General features: G+C 46.2%; 1 protein-coding gene across 2 annotated transcripts; it reads right to left on the reverse strand.

The window, feature by feature from the left end:
* Positions 1-2,195: 2,195 nt before the first annotated feature.
* Positions 2,196-6,085, reverse strand: mych (myelocytomatosis oncogene homolog). 2 transcript variants are annotated; one of them, XM_070959332.1, is made up of 3 exons: positions 5,905-6,085; positions 3,832-4,390; positions 2,196-2,825 (listed from the first exon to the last, which is right to left on the reverse strand). In XM_070959332.1, exons 2-3 carry the CDS (start codon positions 4,373-4,375, stop codon positions 2,239-2,241), a joined length of 1,131 nt encoding a protein of 376 aa, XP_070815433.1. In that variant the 5' UTR covers positions 4,376-4,390; positions 5,905-6,085; the 3' UTR covers positions 2,196-2,238. The 2 variants fall into 2 exon arrangements, with proteins under 2 accessions (XP_070815433.1, XP_070815434.1); XM_070959333.1 differs by lacking the exon at positions 5,905-6,085 and having other exon boundaries at positions 3,832-4,544.
* Positions 6,086-18,955: the final 12,870 nt, after the last annotated feature.

Genomic DNA, 18,955 nt, shown 5'->3' on the forward strand with positions numbered 1-18,955 from the left:
TTAAAATGTGTAAAATATGGAGTAATTTCCCTGCCGTCTTCTTCGTGTGTGTGTGTGTGTGTGTGTGTGCGCATGCAATAAAACCACGTGGACTTCCCAGCTCTCATTCATTCTTTAATTACATCAATATTAAAAAAAAGTGCTGCTTGTAAAGAATAACATTTCTTTTAAATCCTCAAATTCAAATGAACAAGAAAAAAAAAGACTAAAATAATTTATGGTACAATAACAAAAATATTTACATTTTTTTTTAAAAATCTGTACAATATTTAAACCAGGAAAAAAAACATTAGAGGCCAGACTGCAGCCAGGTGGAGGTAGGTCGTATCATGCTAAGAAAAGAAAATCATCCCGCTGTCTGGTTAAAACCTCTGAATCTTGACTTCAGGAGGCAGTTTTCTGTGACTGAACCTCTACAAAAGGAAAAAATGACAAAGAATTTGAGGCATTTGGAAGAAAAAGCGAGAAGCTACAGCTTTCCTGAAACAAAAAGCTAGCAGGCGAGGTTTTAACCAGACAGCGACAGAGTCAAAGGAGTCCTGAACAGAATGCATTTCAAGGCAGAGCAGGTCTCCAACCACTAAAAACACCAACGTCCTCTTTCTTCCCACCGACCAGGGTCTGTTCAAGCACGCTCAGACTGAAGGAGGAAGAACCGGTTACAATAAAACAAGATGCATTTTAAGACATTTGACACAAATAAGCAAATGTTTCCCATTTGCACATTCAACTGCACACAGCACATTAATGGATAACATTGGCAATAATTGATATTTAGAGTAAAACTGCATTCAGTTAAACATCCGAGCCCATCACTGACAGTTCACACTTCAGATCCAGACCAAAGCGCCAGTCCGACAAAACGCCTGACTGTACAGGGACACGACGGGCTCCTGGAGAACGCGTACTATTACTTTTATATATTTAACATACCAAATATCCCTTGATGACACGGCTCAACGTAATGTGATGAAGTTTTTTAGTTTTGGGGGAATTCGTTCAACGAGGGCCAATGAATCGCATTTTTGCGCTTTCCACTGGATTAACGGTAAAACGGCCTTTTCTTAATTTTCACTTAGCAAAGCGGCTGCTCCTCGAGCAACACGACCGAACGTCACAGTATTGCCGCCGCGGCAGCTTCCTCCGACCACAACCATTAAATACGTCAGGACGCCACCGGGCGGTCGCTCGGCTTCACGCGTCGTCATCCAGAGGTTTTCCATCCCAACTTTGGCTGATTTGCTACAATAGCAAAGCTCAGGGTTCAGTCTGCCTTCCAGCTCAGCCTCCTCAAAACCTGAATGCTGATTAATATGGCTACCTTTGAGTCTGAGCAGTTCATTAATGACGGTACTTAAATACACAATTTCTACTTTCTCAGCTACAAACACACACACACACACTCCGAAGTGAGCGAGCTGGCGGCGAACTGAACCCAGGCGAGCGCTGTTCCGCGTACAGTATCAAACCCGGTCTATACAGTACTGTCATTGACGCACATTAACCTGATAACAGAGTGGTGCTGGGCCCGAGGGTCCGCCTGAGGCCAAGCAGGGCTGAGAGCACACTGAAAAACCCTTTTCCTGATCCGAACAAATTCAGATTTGGAGTTTGTCTGGAACTGACAGAAGCGCTGTTGGCCAAATAAGCTGAAAGCCAGCATCACACACCGGTCAGCGTGGAGGGATCACTGGTTAGTATGGCTATAAGACATCCTGAAAAACACAATATTCAAGTTTCATTCAACTACTGAGCTGATGTGGCTTCGGCCTATTTGAGCCGACGGGCGTCTCCGCGTCGTTTCCGCCTGCGCCGTTTGGCGTCCCCGAACGGGACGAAACAAAGAAACGGACGATAACGAAAGGCGTCGTTCTCGTCTTTCAGTGTGCGTCCAGCCAAACTTAAAAAAACTAATAATCTGCTCGCTCCACCCTCCTTTCAACCTTAAAAACATCCTACGCTCTACAACAGTCAGCAGTCAAGGCATGAGAATGATTCATTCTGAGGCAATGAGTGTGTTTGAGTTTGTCCACGGCAACAGTTGCAAATATGAGTCTATACAGTCTGGAGCTATTGTCCCCATAAAGTCCTTGAAATGTCAAACTTTGTGCGCTCTTTTCAGCATGACGTGTCCCCACCCATCCCTGTGTCTCTGTACAAAGTCTCTCCCCTGGTCCACCCCCCACCCACCCCCACGTTGTCTCAGACACCTAGAAAAGCAGCCCATGGTTTGGTCCATTAGCTGCGCAGCTGCTCCAGCCTGGCCATCAGCTCTTCCTGTTTGGCTCTGAGTCTGTCCCTCTTGGACTGCAGTCTGTGGCCCTCGTCCTCCAGGCCGTAGATGCAGTCTCTGGCCTTCTTCAGGATCACCACCTTGGACGCCTTGTCGTTGTGCGACAGCTCGGGGACGTTGTCTCGCAGGCGCATGAAGCAGTTCTTCAGCTCGTTGCGCCGCTGCCGTTCCATCACGTTGTGTGTCCGCCGTCGCTCCTCCTCGTCCTCCGTCTCTGTCGAGTTCCGGGAAGAGTGGTGGTGGTAGCGCGACGAGGAAGACGATGAAGAGGAGGAGCTGCGAGAAGAGTGGTGGTAGCGCGACGAGCTTTCGCTGCCTCTCGAGCGCTTGTTGGATGAAGAGGACGGGGGCGGCGGCGAGGCGGGACAGGGCGCCGCATAGTTGTGCTGCAGCTGGATCTCAAAGTGGTGGCGCTGGAGAGCTCGCTGCTCCTCTTCCTGCTTCTGCTGGCGGACAGACAGGTCAGCCAATGAGGGCAGAGGGGAGGGGCTGGAGGAACAGCGCACCACTGTCACCACGTCAATCTCCTCCTCTGTCAGGGAGAAGAGAAGAAGAAGAAAGGTTAGAGGAGTTTTCCGGCACAAGCTTGTTTTCTGACCCTTGTGGTAATTTTATCTGCTCCGTGGAGGCGTGACGACATTTCAGAGGACACCAAACACACGAGTGTAGACACTGAACACACACACACACACACACACACACACACAGTCAGGAGTTCTTCTGTAAACAACCATAAATGTGCAGAAGCTGACAACAAGCTGGGAGTCTGTTAATGAGCAATGCGTAACGATGTCACAGCAGTTAGAGTTTGGTGCTCTGAACGTACTCCAGGTGAGACTGGAAGCTTTTTAAAATGAACATTTTAACTCGGAGTTATGCCTCGATAGACATTCAATAAACGTGGGTCTGACTCTTCCTCTCTGGTGTGTAGTCAGGGCTGCCAGAGGGCTCGAGTCGGTACGATGACTCATTATGAGTTAATGGATGAAGCCGCAACTGTTACCGCTGAGCATGAGACACACACACACACACACACACACACACACACACACACACACACACACACACACACACACACACACACACACACACACACACACACAGTCAACTCTCCCTCCTAAAAGCTCTCATCTACTCATGTCAGTCAACAGACAGCCAGTCAAAGCCCGCCCACGCCTCAACAACATCCTCAAGGCTCCTGCAGATTACAGGTGGGTGGACGGCATCCAGATAAGCCGAGAGCAAAGAACAATTTGGGCTCAGTGCCACTAAACATTAACAGTGAACTATCAATGAAGTGCCGGTGAGGCGGTTCTGGACGAAGAGTGTTTATACTGATAAGATGCACGATAACAAGGCGGGCCTGAGATTAAAGGGCTGATGTGACTCTCTGAAGTAAAACATCGATAAATATCCTCAAACATTTTAAAAAGGCAGCACGTGGTTCAAAATATGACCCTGATTGGAAAACTGAGCGTTTGGGCCAAACTGTTAATCTGAGCTGAAATCGTGAAAATAAACATAAGGTCTGAACTCACCGGAGTCGCTGGATGAGTAGGTGGACAGCTCGCCGCCGGTCGAGCCGTAGTCTGACGTGGCTTCGCTGGGCTCCTGAGTTTCCATCAGGTTCTGGCAGTCCAGCGTGGAGCCGGCGATCTCCTCGAAGATGCTGGTGTTGATGTCGGACAGCAGGGGGCTGGAGCCGAGCATGGAGGAGACCAGCTTCTCCTCCAGGCTCTTGTCCGCTGCCAGGCACTGCCACAGGCAGTCCTCGCCGTTCTCCTCCAGGGGGGAGCAGGGCTGGCTGAGCTCGCCCTCCTTCTCAGCAGCATTGGAGCAGAAGAAGTCGTAGTTCCAGCTGAGCTGCATGTCCTGGTCCTCCAGCAGGATGTCCGACACGTAGCTCAGCTGGTCCTCCTTGGAAAGGGGCTTGCTGCCGCCGGCCCCGACCTTCATGGGGGGGGACTGCGGCGGCGTCGGCAGCGACTGGAGGTCCTTCATCAAACTCTGGCAGAACTCATCGTCAAACAGCAGCGGCTCAGAGTAAAGCCAGTCCTGCGACTGAGCGAAGCTTTGCAACATGTTTGATGGCAGAATCTGGCAGAACAACGAGAAAAACCAGGACAAAAAGAACAAAATCAGGGAGGTAGTGAGGTTATTGGGTTAAATCCAGAGGAGCTGAGCCGGTAGTGTGTTTGAACGGGTAAATCCCAGCAGCAGCAGCACCGACACGTGTTGTAGTGAAAGTTTAAACCAGTTCCTCCAGACTGAGACCCTGAGCGGCAGCGTGCCACCTTTTATCTGTGTTTACATCACTGTGGCCCCGCCCCGCTGCTCCCGGGAGGCCCCAAATCACCCAAAAAGACTTAACGCCTCCCTCCCCATGACATCATAGGAACAGCTGGGACAGACAGGAGCAGAAACTTAACACCTCTTCCACTCAATCCACATTTTTCCTTCTCACTAACTTCATACAAAAACCCCGAAAACTGAGTCTGGCTGCCTGCTGGCTCGGAAAAGAAAACGTTTACGCGGACAAAGGCGGTCTTTTGTTTTCCTTCTGTTCGTTACTCAACACGTAAAAACACACGGGAAATCAGGACAATCTCAACTTCTTTCAGAGATTTAAAAAAACAGCTTTTCTTGCCTGAAAACGCATTAAAAAGCACAAAGGATCATGTATGTTAACACCAACCAGTCGGGACACTGCAGCTTTTCATCATTAAAAACTTAAAAATCTCATTACAAAATGCTTTGAATCATCGGATTAAACAAACGTAAGTAAATACAGCGCAGTGAGAAGCAGTCCCATTAGTTTCTAGAGTGATCCTCTGGACTCTAATGGTATGTGCATGTATGGCAGACTGGGAGAACAAAGCAGCAGTGTGTGTGGCGCAGACCGCCTCTGGGAGTTCAAGGCTGCCTTTCTTTACCGTCACAGCCAACCGGAGCCAACGCTCAGACACAGCAGCGACAAGACAGAAAATGATTAAGGTTAAGTACTTAATAGTGTTTGTGATGTCATTTTCCCCACTCAACGTAACACGTAAACGACTGTTAACTACATATGAATGCATGCCATTATCTACAACTACCGGCAACTGAGTGCAGTTTGCGCACTAACGCAAGCTGAGCGCAGCATCTAAAATTCACACATTTCTCAATGAGGTTTTGAACGCGGATGGCTCATGCTTCAGTCTCCCCCGATTACTGAATGCTTCTGCACCAGACTCCGATTATATTAGACCTGAACTGATTTTTAATCAGATTTCGAAAAGCGACGCATCAACCAAAAGCCTCGACATGCAGCAAACCACCCATCTAACGGCGAGTCCGGTATTTCCGTGCGAAGTAGGTCAGTGAATGCACCAGGACAGATCCAAAGGTTAACCCGCTGAAGGGGTCATTTAAACCCCGCGTGGGTTGAGTAACGCTGTGTCCCCACGTGAAACCGGCATTTCCTATTAAATTCACCATTAACAACTACACGAAACACAGCATTGCATATAGAGAAATACACAAAATCGTATTTTAACGCCTGACTTAACCGGCCCGTGTGTAAGTTTGATCATATCTGAAGACCTAAATCCACCCGCAAGCAGCTGCCTTACCTTCAAACGTCCTCACAGAAGGGGGGTTCAGAATGAAGAAAAACCGAGGAAACGTCCGAAATATCCAGTAAAGTCCACCGGGATTATCTGCTAACGTGAAATTTTCTGCGTGTGAAATTAAAGTTGGAGCCCGGCAGCATGGTGTTTATCTCCCGTCTGATTCCCTCCTCTCCTCCGCTACGAGCAGACAGAGTAGGTGTGGGTGTGGCTGCCGGGGTCGCTTGGTTTATACCGCCGCTACTCGCCGGTGTCCTTCCACGGCGAACAAACTCGCGCCAAAACGCAAAAACCGACAACGGATCGTTAAAGGCGACCAAACGCACCGCCTGTTTATCCGCCGTAAACTCCGGTTTCGATCGAGTTCAGACGGAAAAATCGGGGGCGATGGCGATTACGCTAAATTTGATGTCGGAATCGGGGTCTATGTTGTCTTGTGGCGGAGTGATACAGAGCAGGCTGGGATTCCAGGAAAATGGTGGCGGGTAAAAGTTGGGACAGAACACACGTGGATTGTGAAGAGATGCCGGGTGTCTCACTGCCTGTCTGCCCGCCTGTCTCGCTCTCTGTCTCGCCTCAGGGCGTTAAGACGGAGCAACAAAGACGAGCGAGTTACTGAAAATTCTTTCAGTTGACATTCAAAAGCGGTTAACAGAAAAATAATTAAAAGTGAGCGATGCATTCAGGGACATTAAGAAGCGTTCACATGTGATTCATCGCACAAAAAATAAATTCCTCCGTCATTTGTGGGGAATGTCGTGGGTACAGCAAGCCGGTTTGGTATTTTTACTGCATGCTGAAGGCTGCGAGCTTACAGTATGTGTTCTCTGCCACTATACCTTTAATTGTAGTATTATGACATGGAGACAGACAGGCAGACAGACAGGCTGAATGCTTTCAGAGCCACGTTGTCCTCAAATTCCAGTTCTTGCAGGGGTGTTTCACCATCCAGCCACCCGTCCCCAACTCCTCCTCCTCCTCTTACTACTACTACTACTACTACTACTACTACTACTGCAAATCCTACTACAACTACAACCGCAAACTGTCTCATCTCTACCTAACTGTCCACCCTGCTTTAGAGCAAAGCATCCTACAATAATCTGTACAATAATCTGGGCAATAACTGGTGCGATAATCTGTGCAACTCATCTTGTACATAACAGTCCGCAAATACAATTTATAATTAAAAATAATGTTTATTTTTATTACACTCTTTTGTATATACTTGCTGTTTTTTTTTGTTTTTTTTTACCCAATTCTATCTTTTACTGATGCTGCTGTAAATTGGAATTTCCCCTTGCGGGACAAATAAAGCTATATTGAATTGAATTGAATTGAATTGAATTGAACTGAACTGAATTGATTGAATTGAATCCTCAGCTGCACTCTCATCTTGTGCACATTAAGCTTTCGGGCAGATTAACTAATATTATACTAATATTTGCTACAGTGCATGTTCAAATCAATTTTTGTTTGTTTTGTAGTGTTTAATAGACAATTTTTTCTGTTAAATAATAAAAAAAAATGAAACAAAATGTTAAATGAAAAGGAAAGCTCGTATGGTCACATGAAAATGTGACATATAGTAATAAGTTAGAGTAATTGGCTGAAAGGACCGTGCACGGAGATGAATGAACTCCACACCGCCCCGCTCAGATACCGCAGCCCTCCCTCCGCCAGTCTGTCCGCCCCTTGTCGCTCCTCTCGTGCGCTGCACGTTACATAACGGACAAGGATTCGCCGGTACACGTGCGGAGGCGCGGGCCAATCAGAGTGCGAGTCAGCCTCGGTTCACGTGAGTTCTCAGCAAGGAATCTTGTAACCGGAGCCCTCCGCCTTCATACCGACCCCGTCCATATCCAGCCCTTTAAATACACTCACGCCTGTTTGATATTTTCACATCAGAAGGTCCAGTTGGACCATCTGCTAATCAGTGAATATATAGGTTATTAAAAAGACGAATATTTACATATTTGCTTTAGTTTTCAATATATCTTATTGCAATCACCACGCAGTTGTATTAAAAATGGTAAAATATGCACGGAGTCTGGTCAGTTCAGCTCCATCACAGCCCTGTGAGTCTTCATAGCTCAGCCGCATGTTTACTGTTATTCATGCATGCCTTCTCTTCATGCATTCTGTACTTTCAGGGATAATCACAGCCTCGTTGGGAGTCTCTCACATGGAAACTATTTCTTGCCGAGTGTAAATGCACAGCACATTTCCGCAAACGGAGGAGCAATGCAGCATAATCCTGCAACCAAAAAAAAAAGAAAAAAAGAATTTTTAAAAAGTGTGCTGCTTCATATTTGGAGGATGGGCTTTCTGTCTGTAGCAGCTGATGTAGGGCGGATCACAGCAGAATAGCACAGCTCAGGAAGCAGTGGACACGCACAAAGAAAGGGGATTGGGATGTGAATAACTGGGTTAATGTGCCACCTACAGGCCGGCTGGCAGACTGACTGACTGGCCTGGATTCAGCGCTGAATACTAAACCTCCTGGCTGACTGACTGACTCACTGGTTTAATTTCTGACTGACTCTGGCATTTCCAAACTGTTTCACATAAATCCAACCCCACGCTGATCTGCATTTGATTAACTTTTGTCAAACTCGCGTCGCATTTCACGGTGAAATCTTCTGCCTTTAGCTGATGTTGCTCATTACCAGCCTCATTAACATACCACAGGTTGTGAATCATGTAATACCAAACTCTCCAGCATGTGATGTGTCTGGTTAAACTTTCTGAAACTCTTAGGTTCTTCTTAAGTTAACTCATAATTTAGCAGGGAAACATATGTTTTTAGGTTCCAGCCCAGAATCCTGGAAATGTTGGACGATTGTGCACCTCATCATTTATGTCCAGTGCTAACACTCACAGCTGATGCAGGAATTCGTGGGGCGGAAAGGAGAGTTTCATGTCTGGTTATCATGCATTTGAGTCTTCTCCTGCTGCCCTGGAGCAACATCCTCCACATGGACAACGCCAGTGGATGCCCAGGTACCCGGAGGAGCTCACCATGATCACGGATGACCACCGGTGAGTGAGCGCCGGGAGCTTTGGGGTCTCCTCTATTGTTTTTGTGCTGAGGACGAGATGATGTCCGTCACACTGCTGGACAAAGTTCTGGAAGGCAGATTTATACACCTGGACATCTTGCTTAGTTAGAAAATGTAATGACACACTGGTTTTCAGCACGGCTGGTGCGTTCATTAGTGAACAGTGTGAGCTAATGGCGCTCTGGCACAGATGGTCACGGGTTCAGACCTGGTTCTGTCCACTCTGACATGCTTAAAAGATGAATGGGTTGACACTGAGCCGATTCATTCATGAGTTCAGTCATATGAGGCTGCAGGGTTCTCCACGCGTTCTCAATGCTATTGGTCGTCTCATCACTTCCTCTGTACTGTCTGTATGCAAATTGGTGGGGGTCTAAATGTGGTCCCACCTCAGACGGCAGCGCTTTCAACGTAATTCCTTCCATAGTTTTCATCACCGCAGGGGTCAAAGCAGCCAGTCTGAGGTCGTCGCTCTCGTTACTGAACACAGATATTTTAGAAATTTCATCGGACATAATCCTTGGTTTTGCAGAAGCATCCAAATTCATGACTCTGAGGTTATTAGAAAGCAAACCCATCTTAATATTCTGTGAAACCACATCTGGGTTGACGTGACAGAAGCACGTTATTGCTGATTGAGGAAGATGAAAAAAAAAAATCTGCATTTTCAGAAAAACTGTACAAGACAATCTTTTATTTCGTACAAATATTTGAGGCCAAGCTTCCTCCTTCCATCGAAGCCGGACTTCATGTGGATGGGCGTCGTGGATGTCAACACATTTTGGGGTCAAAGTTCAGTGTGGTCCAGTTTTTTTAGGCTCTACCTGACGGAGAAGGACGATGAGAGGGAAGCTGAGAGGAAATAATGCATAATGTTGCACTTCTGCTTTTGGTGTGAAATCCCTGCGAGTCCACTTCAGTGACCTCTGAACTCCCGACCGCGAGTTCAAGTCCTGAATGAAATCACAAGAGAAAATGAAAAGATAAACATCTTAACTGACTCACTGAACTTGCTAAAATGCAGATCAGCCGACTGGTTTCCATTAAACAGACAGTAGAAAGCTCTTAATCTCCTCACTGGCTGTCCACAGACTGAATCGCTGCTCCGCTGCAGACTGTTTTAAGCACCTCTTGCACTAATGTTGAAATGAACAAATGTCATAAATGTGAAATAAAGTCAGATCTTTTCCGTTAGTCCATATTGTGTCACTCATGTTTCACAGCCTCGTTGGACGTTCGTTGCTTCTCGTTTCGTCCCTGTTTGAGGGGGACGGGGTAAAAGGTTAATTAACTGACTGACCCACAAGTACGCCGACTGGTCGACTGGCCCACTGAACTTCATGACATAAGAAAGCTAATAGGACACACACACACACACACACACACACACACACACACACACACACACAGCCAACACTCCGGGGGGGAGAGACAGCCTGGGAATGGGATTACCACTCCGTGTGTGTGTGTGTGTGTGTGTGTGTGTGTGTGTGTGTGAGACCACCGCTGTGATCTCGTCCTTATTAGGACTCTTCATCCTGCGATGAGTCCCCGTGCAGACAGACAGGCTGCTGCTGCTGCCTGTCTGTCTGCCTGCAGGCTTTAATTAGACAGACGCTACTGAATGAGCTTATGGTTTTTAAGCTCTGGTCTGAGGGCTGGTTCTGGTCCACCAGGCGTTGGTGGACAGACTCTGGGTGGATCACTGACTCAAAACTTCACTCTTCTTGAAATCGCTCATCAAAAACGAGCCATCTTCTGCCCTTTAAGTATGAAAAAAGGTGCTTTATTTGTGGCCTCTTTGACCAAACTGTTGGTGGTCAAGTTGTACTGTGGAACAGATTTTTGTGGAAGAAGGTAAAGCGTCACAGATGATTTAAAAAAAAAAAAAAAGCTGTACAGTGATTTGCGACACGGTGAAAAAAACAATTAGGAGATGCTCTGGTGCAACATGATAGTCTCCTCTTCCTTCACCAACAAAGTATTTGTGCCCATTAAAGGTCTGTTTAAAAAAACAATTCATGCAGAAATATTTTGGCTGACAGTCCGACTGGAAGCGGAGAATCCACAGGAGCTGGAGGGAAGCCGGCTCGGTGGCTGGAACCAATCAGCTCGCTGGGATGACCTGCACTCTCCTGCACTCAATCATTCACTCACCTGCAACACATCACACACTCACCGCTGCAGAGACGTGCACAGAGGAGATGAAAGCACGTGCACGCTGACAGAAAATGTTCATGTGACCTCAGGGTCACAACACGGGAGAGCATAATATGAAAGGACAGATATTTTCTGTCTTCAGCATATCGTCGTATTGCACAGCCCTACCTTCATTCCTCTGAAATTACAGCTCTCACAGCATCACCGCAGGATCTCAACAAACTGTGTAATGACAGACCTGCACAGACACACACTCTCTCAAAATGTTAGTGCTCATGTGTCGTAGAGCTGTTTATAAATTCATCCTGAGAAAAATCCTCCATGCACACACAGGAAACGGTGCGTTTTATGTTTCCAGGTTGCTTCCAATAAACAGACGAAGAAGACGCGGGCGGTTACCATCGAGGCCGAGAAACAAAGGCCGGAGCGCCACCCGGGTCACGCCGCTGACTGTAAGGACCGAGCCAGTGTCGCAGGGAAGGGAAGACCACACACGAGCTGGAGCTGGAAAAAAGGTTTACTTTCACCCGTATAAAAGGGAAAAGAAACGACAAACCAAATGTAAAAGACGCAGGGAGGGTTTTCTGAAACATCAGCGGAGACTGAGGAGCATGACTGAGTGGAAAATGTGCTGCGGGGATGCTGTGTGGTGCCGAAAACAAGCCAAATGTAACCAAACACATGCTCATGATGGAAGGCAGAGCTGTAATGTTACTCCATGTTGTTCCTTCCATCCTTCATCATCATGTCAATATGTCACCTCCTCTCTGATCCGAGTGTTCATCTCTTGTATTTTCACAAATGTCTGCAGAAGCAAAACGCTTTCATCATCTGTTTCACATGTGAATTTAAAGGTTTGGTTCTGTTTGTTGTCCTGCTACGACCGCTCAAATGTCTGCTGTGAAAAGGTCATTTATTGGAGGAAAGGTAGATGGACTGTATCTATACAGTGCTTTCCGAGTCTGATGACCACTCACACACACACACTCACACACACATTCGTATGATGATCGCTCCGCCACCTGCTCATTGTGTGCAGTGAAAACCATGCAGCTCCTGCTTTTCTGATGAAAACTGAAGGATGAAGTGTTCCTTTATGGCTGGAGAAAGTTCTCCCTCTTCTTCAGTAAACTCTTGGGTTAGCTGAAAAATGCATCATCACAAAGCTGAAAACTGGCTGTTTTTTAATGAAAAGTTGACTTTTTAGAGATACTTGGTTCTCACAGGACAACCGTGCTGCAAAAATATGGTGATCTTACAGAATATGATGCTTTTCTGTGGATTAAACTAACATAAAGAAGTTGAAATGATCTCAACCTTAAACATCTAAATGAACCATTCACATCACTGCAGCAGTAATATTGATCCACAGACATCAGATATAAGAGCTTAACTGCTCCCTGGCAAAATGTTTGATTGGGTGGAGGAACTTTGTGGTTGCTTCAACTCAATGCGTTCTTTAAAATTTGCTGCCGATGCGGCTGACGTTTGGACTTCTTTTGCATGAAGTGAAAGATTTTTTCCAGTAAAATCTGCACTGATTTGTTCGTGAAGCTCGTGCGTCTGAGCTGCCAGTCGAATTAGCCACACCGCGCTCTTTTAGCGTGTTCATGCACAACACTGCAAGCCAAAATCTGTTGGTCTGGATGTTTGAGCAAGAACAGGCTTTAGGGACTCTCCGGAGGCCAGAACTAAAAATATACATTCAGACTGTGGTAAATGAGATGCAGGTAAAGTTTCCTGGAGAAGTTCCAGTGGTGGTGCACCTCAGCCTCGTGACAAAGGACAAGAAATAAAAGAGAATAAATTCCACAGGGGGTGAGATTTTTTTATGGAACCTGAGACCAAATCCTCACAATGACTATTGTTTCAGCCCAGGGAAACATTTTCTGCCAACATTCTGGAAATATCTGGGCTCGGCACCACCGCCAGCAAAAAGAACAATACAAGAAAAATACCAAACGGAGCCAAAACTCCAAGGAAGACCACCAGCAGCTGGTTTTTAAAGGGTTTACGTGGTTTAGGGTGGAGTTTTTCCTTCAAGGTTTTTAATGCAAGCGAGCGCCCGTCTGACCTCAGTCAGCTGCTGGAAGAAGGAGCAGGAAAAGAGGAGGCGGCCACGGAGCATTCCTTCTGGGAACAGCCTTCATGTGGTGTGTGGATGTGTGTGTGTGTGTGTGTGTGTGTGTGTGTGTGTGTGTGTGTGTGTGTGTGTGTGTGTGTGTGTGTGTGTGTGTGTGAGTGAGTGTGTGGTTCGGCATGCTTGGTGGTAGTCATCAAAGGAAGTAACCACAGCTTTGCCAGGAACATGTAAAAGTGCATCCTGCTGCACTTTCTCCAGGCCTGTGTGTGTGTGTTTTGTCCTTATAAGAACCAAATGTGCCCGAAGTCTTCTTAAACGCTCAATGTGATGGAAAATATCTGCCAGTCCTGCAGCGGACACGCTGGTGGTGAGCCCTGCACGCTCGCGCAGGTGTTTCCAGTTACTCTGTCTGGGTCGACCTCTTGTTTGCTCAGGTTGAAGCTGCAGCGTTGGAACCTACATGGCATCACACACACTGTGTGTTTGAGTGTTTGTGAAAACCATTTAAACGGAGTGTGGGCAGGAGGCAGCAGGTGTGGTGTCTAATCACCAGCTGATAGCTGAGCAGCAGCAGGCTGTGGAGATGCAGTGGTGACGCTGCTTGAGGAGGAAGAGCTGATCTATTATTAAACCACGGAGTGTTTCTATAACGGCAGCCATGTTTTCAGGGCTCTTTTAAGTTGGCACCGACACTACAGCTCCTTTTTCATTTCATTTTAATGGTCCTATGGCTCACCCACACAAGTGTTTCCAGTTAATTCGCCTAATTAGACTTCAGCTGTGTCCCAAATCTATTTAAAATACGAATTCCACACAGTATGTAGTACTTACCAATCATCATTGTATAGTTTCAGCAGTTGCATCAGCGTGCTTCTCCATGTTAGATTTACAGAAACGATACGATATGTGTGAGATTAGTTTGGACTCTCACTGCCAATTCAAGTTAAGACAAAAAGACAAAAAATGCCTCACGTTAGCTTGAAGCCTTGATCACACGTATATGGATATTTAAAAAAGATAGCCATCCTTTAGAATAAGAAAACCTCCACACAACCTTAGTTTAAAATATATCTTTATGTACACATGAATGCAAACATGATTTAAGGCGCTCAGACAGGTCATCCAGACCAGCAGGTGGCGCTAAAGTCTTTGTTTGTAGCTTATTTTCCTTTGGCGGTAATAACATAAAAACACAAACAATAGAAGCTAATGATTTGTGTACCTGTTGTTATTTAATACCTTTCTTTTCGAGTCCGTTGTTGTTTCAGACTGGTTACATAACGCAACGATGGGCACGCTCGAATTAAGGCGATGACGTCATCATTTCCCAAACGCTGTTTTACAAGTGCGCATGGATACACAAACACACACAAACAGGAAGAGTTCACAAGGTGTTTACAAAATCTATGTTTTAGCGACCCAAAGTGCTGTTTATGTCTGAAAGAGAGGCCCAAACACAGAGGACACTGTTTATTTCACACAACGTCGTGTGTTCAAGGCCTCAGTTGTTCAAGCTAAAACCCAAATTTAATGGTGTTTTGTTGTCAATGCACAGCACGTCCAGCCCTCGCGCTATCAACCCTGCAGTCATACGACCGTTCTGAGCTGTGATGTGATGAGAAGGAAGCATTAAATTAGCTTAATCTTGTTAAATTAAATTAGATAAATTAAATCTAGGCTCTATAGTTTCATAATGCACATGACACTCTGTTAACTTGTTGCACAGGCCGTCAAATAAGGTTGATTTGCCTTCATAAACGACACCAGACTGAAGTTTCCTTCATGAAAACAGACCAGAGAACACTAAGACCTTTTCTTCAACATAGCAAAATCAATCATTTGACAATTCTAACACAGCAGGGGACTGAGGGAGATGTTAATCACTCAATAACAGTCGTGAGAAGAGGCCCAATCAGGCGAAGCTGAAAACACCTGGAGGACTGTGGCTGACTGATTGTAAGAAATACAGCCGTCAAAGAAACAAACGTGGTTTTGTGGATTCTGTTTTTCTTCTATCTTTGTGAGAATTAGACATGAAAGAGGTGGAAATGCAATACGTCATGAAAAATGGTGAATGGATGAATATTGGATGCTGATGATTATTTGAAAAATGCCTGAGAGATATGATAATATGATATGATTAAAAACACATCAGTGAGCCTCGCTGTTGCACCAGCTGACATGTTCCTTCATTACCGTGAACACACACACTGCAGTTTAACTACACTCAGTATCACACACACCGTCCTGCTGCTGGAAACACTCATAGAACCCCAAATGTGGATTCATCCGCCGCTGAAAATAGTCCCCCAGTAGTGCAGCATGTCAGCTCCTGCTTGAGTGCTGCTTGAGGACATTAATGAGCTTTTGTTAAACAAGAGACTGCAGACAGTGTTTTACGCTTCAGTGGGAACCAGTTTGGTTTTGGGACTGAGAGCCACAGATGAGGTCGAGGAGTCAGGAAGTGCCGAGAGTCAGATTAGCGCATCGTTTTTCATCAGGCAGGTTTCTGCTGCAGGATGAATGAAACGAGCAGGATGCAGTGAGAATAACTCTGAATACAGCTTCTCCAGCACAGAGCAGCACATTCAGACCCTCGCTCCCCTCTTAACCTACAGGAGGTCAGACCCTGAGGCGCCGTCAGCTGATCTGAGGACAGAAATCATCTGTGTCTGTGTGCATCTACACACACACACACACACACACACACACACACACACACACACACACACACACACACACACACACACACACACACAGCACAGATAACCAGTGGTGTGTGTGGAGAGTTAGTTTTGCAACAGCAGATTCATAAGGACGTGTGTGTGTGTGTGTGTGTGTGTGTGTGTGTGTGACAAAGAGTGCACAAACAGGGCAGAGGAGGTCAGTGTGAAATCAACATCCTCATTTGGCTTTTAATGATTAAAAATGTGTGTGTTTTGAGTCACTTCATGAACTTCAGACGTGACGTTCATCTCTGATTCGTGGTCAGATTTGGCTTTATTGCTCAGGTATGTGTGCACATACAAGGGATTTAACTCCACTTTAAACACTCACACTTCCTCCTGGTTTTGTCCTCATGAGACACGTGGCACAAACTACAAGCGCGCACACACACACACACACACACACACACACACACACACACACACACACACACACACACACACACACACACACACACCTGCCGTCCTGTTGCTTTGTGTTTAGAAATGAAAACGTGCTCATTAATATAAAAACTGACGTGTTAAATGTCCAAAATCCTCAATGTCTGTCTGTGTGCTACTGTTGTGTTTCAACAGAGGAAATCAGTTGCATCTGTGTGTTTGTGTGTGTGTGTGTGTGTGTGTGTGTGTGTGTGTGTGTGTGTGTGTGTAATCAGTTGCCTGCTGCTGTGTCAGGACAGATAAGTGAATCCTGACTGAAAATCAATGGAAAACAGAAACATGCTGTTCATCCCTGGAGTGCTATCAGCAGCAACATACCGCTCTCCTGACACACACACACACACACACACACACACACACACACACACACACACACACACACACACACACACACACACACACACACACACACACAGCAGAGCAGGTTCATTGATAAGAAAGCTGGTGGTGTAACAGCATCTGATCACACACAAACACCCACTATCACTTGACTCCACACATACACCCCACTTCCTCCTGCCTGTACCCACAGTCACACACTCAGGCACACACACACACTTGCACACATACACACACACCGGTATGACAGTTGCAGTTACTGAAACTCCTGACTTCTGTTTAAGCACAGAAACGTTAAAGAAAATGTTTTTTCCTCAGAAACATCCCTCAACGACACACACACACACACACACACACACACACACACACACACACACACACACACACACACACACACACGTGTGTGTGTGTGTGTGTGTGTGTGTGTGTGTGTGTGTGTGTGTGAGCAGGTGAACACAGGCTGCTCTCTCAGCTTCACCTGTAACCACAGTGACCAAAATGGCAGCTGTGGCGGCCTCATGGTACGATCATTCAGGGCGTAAACGCGAAGCCTCCACGCAGCCTCGATTCCCATCGCACTGATCAGCAGCAACAATCAGCAGCAACGACGTTCCATCACAAGCTGACATGAAAGAACTTCCTCCAGGCTGGATGCAGGTTATTTCCTCTGTATTTTAGTGCACCTGAAGGCACCCTGCCTCCTCTCTTTTGATTGGACAGCACAGAGAAGCTGCGGTGATGGAGAGCACCTGTCTGCTCAGCTCTGCTCCAGCATGGCTCCTCCGTCCACCACTTTGGTCCAGACTCAAACATCTGAACAGCGATTGGATGGACTGGAGGTCAGTTTGGTGCAGATGTCGCTGCTCTTCATCAAGCCTCACTAAAACAGCAGCTCATAATCTACACGATAGACTGGCGAACAATTTGGTCTCCAGATAATAATGATGACTCTGGTGAGACTCAGATTTGTGCTCTGCCACCATGCTCTGACATGCTTTGAGTGAAACACGAAGGCCATATTTCCATCGTGATTTTCCGTCATTTGTCCTCTTACTAGAGCTCTTTTCATGACATCATCTGGTTGTGTCCTCCTCCTCTCTGCAGCGGTTTCATGGCGCATGCTGGAGAAGTAGCCGACGGCTGTTTGAGGATTTCAGTGAAATTTGTTTCAGACTTTCTTCCTTCCTCTAACGTCAGCTTCAAGTCAAAAAAATGTTACTAATACTTTGGTTTATAAACAAATACCTGCACAAATAATGACATTAAAATCGGCCTCGGCTGTAGCGCCTGTTTACTGTTATGCAAGAAATGTTAGCGTGCTAGCAAACTGAACTCAGATGTGTTAGCATTCAGCTGTGCAGCGTCGCAGATTTGCTAGCACGGCTGCAGACTCTTCTTTATTCATTTAATGCTGCTCTGAGAAAACATGAGATGACCTGGTTTCACTTCATTATTCAGGCCGACGCCGTCTCCACATTATTTCTGGGAAAAACAGCGGAAAAGGCGCCTAATTCCCGGAAAAAGCCGTCCCAGCGTCACCTGCCCGATTCTTTTATTGATCTCCACCAGATACCTGCTTTCCCCCTCTTCTTTCAGTCACCTGAGCTTCACACCTGTCTCTTGTTTCCTCATTTAGCCCCACACTGTACAGCATACCTTCATGGTGACTCAGTCAATTAGTCATGATGTGTGTGTGTGTTGTGTCCTTGCCAAAGATTTCCAGCCACTCCTGCATCCACATAAACCCATAATCACTCACCACTGTTTTTAGTAAAATGCATGTAATTTGCTCCACTTTGCTCAGCTCTGTGTCTGCGTTTCTGTCGCTCAGTGCCTTGAATTGTACACCACTCACTCAATGGACAAACACCAGTGAGTGAGAGAAAGAGTGAGAGAGTGACGATAAAGACAAACAGTTGGAGCTCCGACGCCGCAGATAATCTGTGATGGCAGACATGATGCCGGTGTGATGAGTTTTCTGCTGTTGAAACTGACAAAAATGACACATTCTCACACATTTTCATACAGAAATTTTGCCGGGAAAGCAACCCTAACCCTGATGTGCATGAGGTCGAGCAAATGAAATGTTTTAAAAGACAAAACCAGAGACGACTGATCACAATGTTCCCCATTTGGGTCCAACCAGAGACCTTTGCTGCGTGTCGTCCCACATTTCTCTCTGCAGCCTCTCTCTGATTGCTCATTGCTTATTTTTGTCTGCAACCGCTGAATAAACGAAAAGA

Source organism: Chaetodon trifascialis, chromosome 3, assembly GCF_039877785.1.
Source record: "Chaetodon trifascialis isolate fChaTrf1 chromosome 3, fChaTrf1.hap1, whole genome shotgun sequence".
Lineage (NCBI taxonomy): Eukaryota > Metazoa > Chordata > Actinopteri > Chaetodontiformes > Chaetodontidae > Chaetodon > Chaetodon trifascialis.

What these genes read in the sequence shown, in the direction of transcription:
- mych (XM_070959332.1), bottom strand. Translation starts at nt 4,375, where the DNA reads ATGTTGCAAAGCTTCGCTCAGTCGCAGGACTGGCTTTACTCTGAGCCG. An exon ending in CTACTCATCCAGCGACTCCG is followed by an intron (nt 2,826 to 3,831) that starts GTGAGTTCAGAC and finishes TCTCCCTGACAG; the next exon opens with AGGAGGAGATTGACGTGGTG.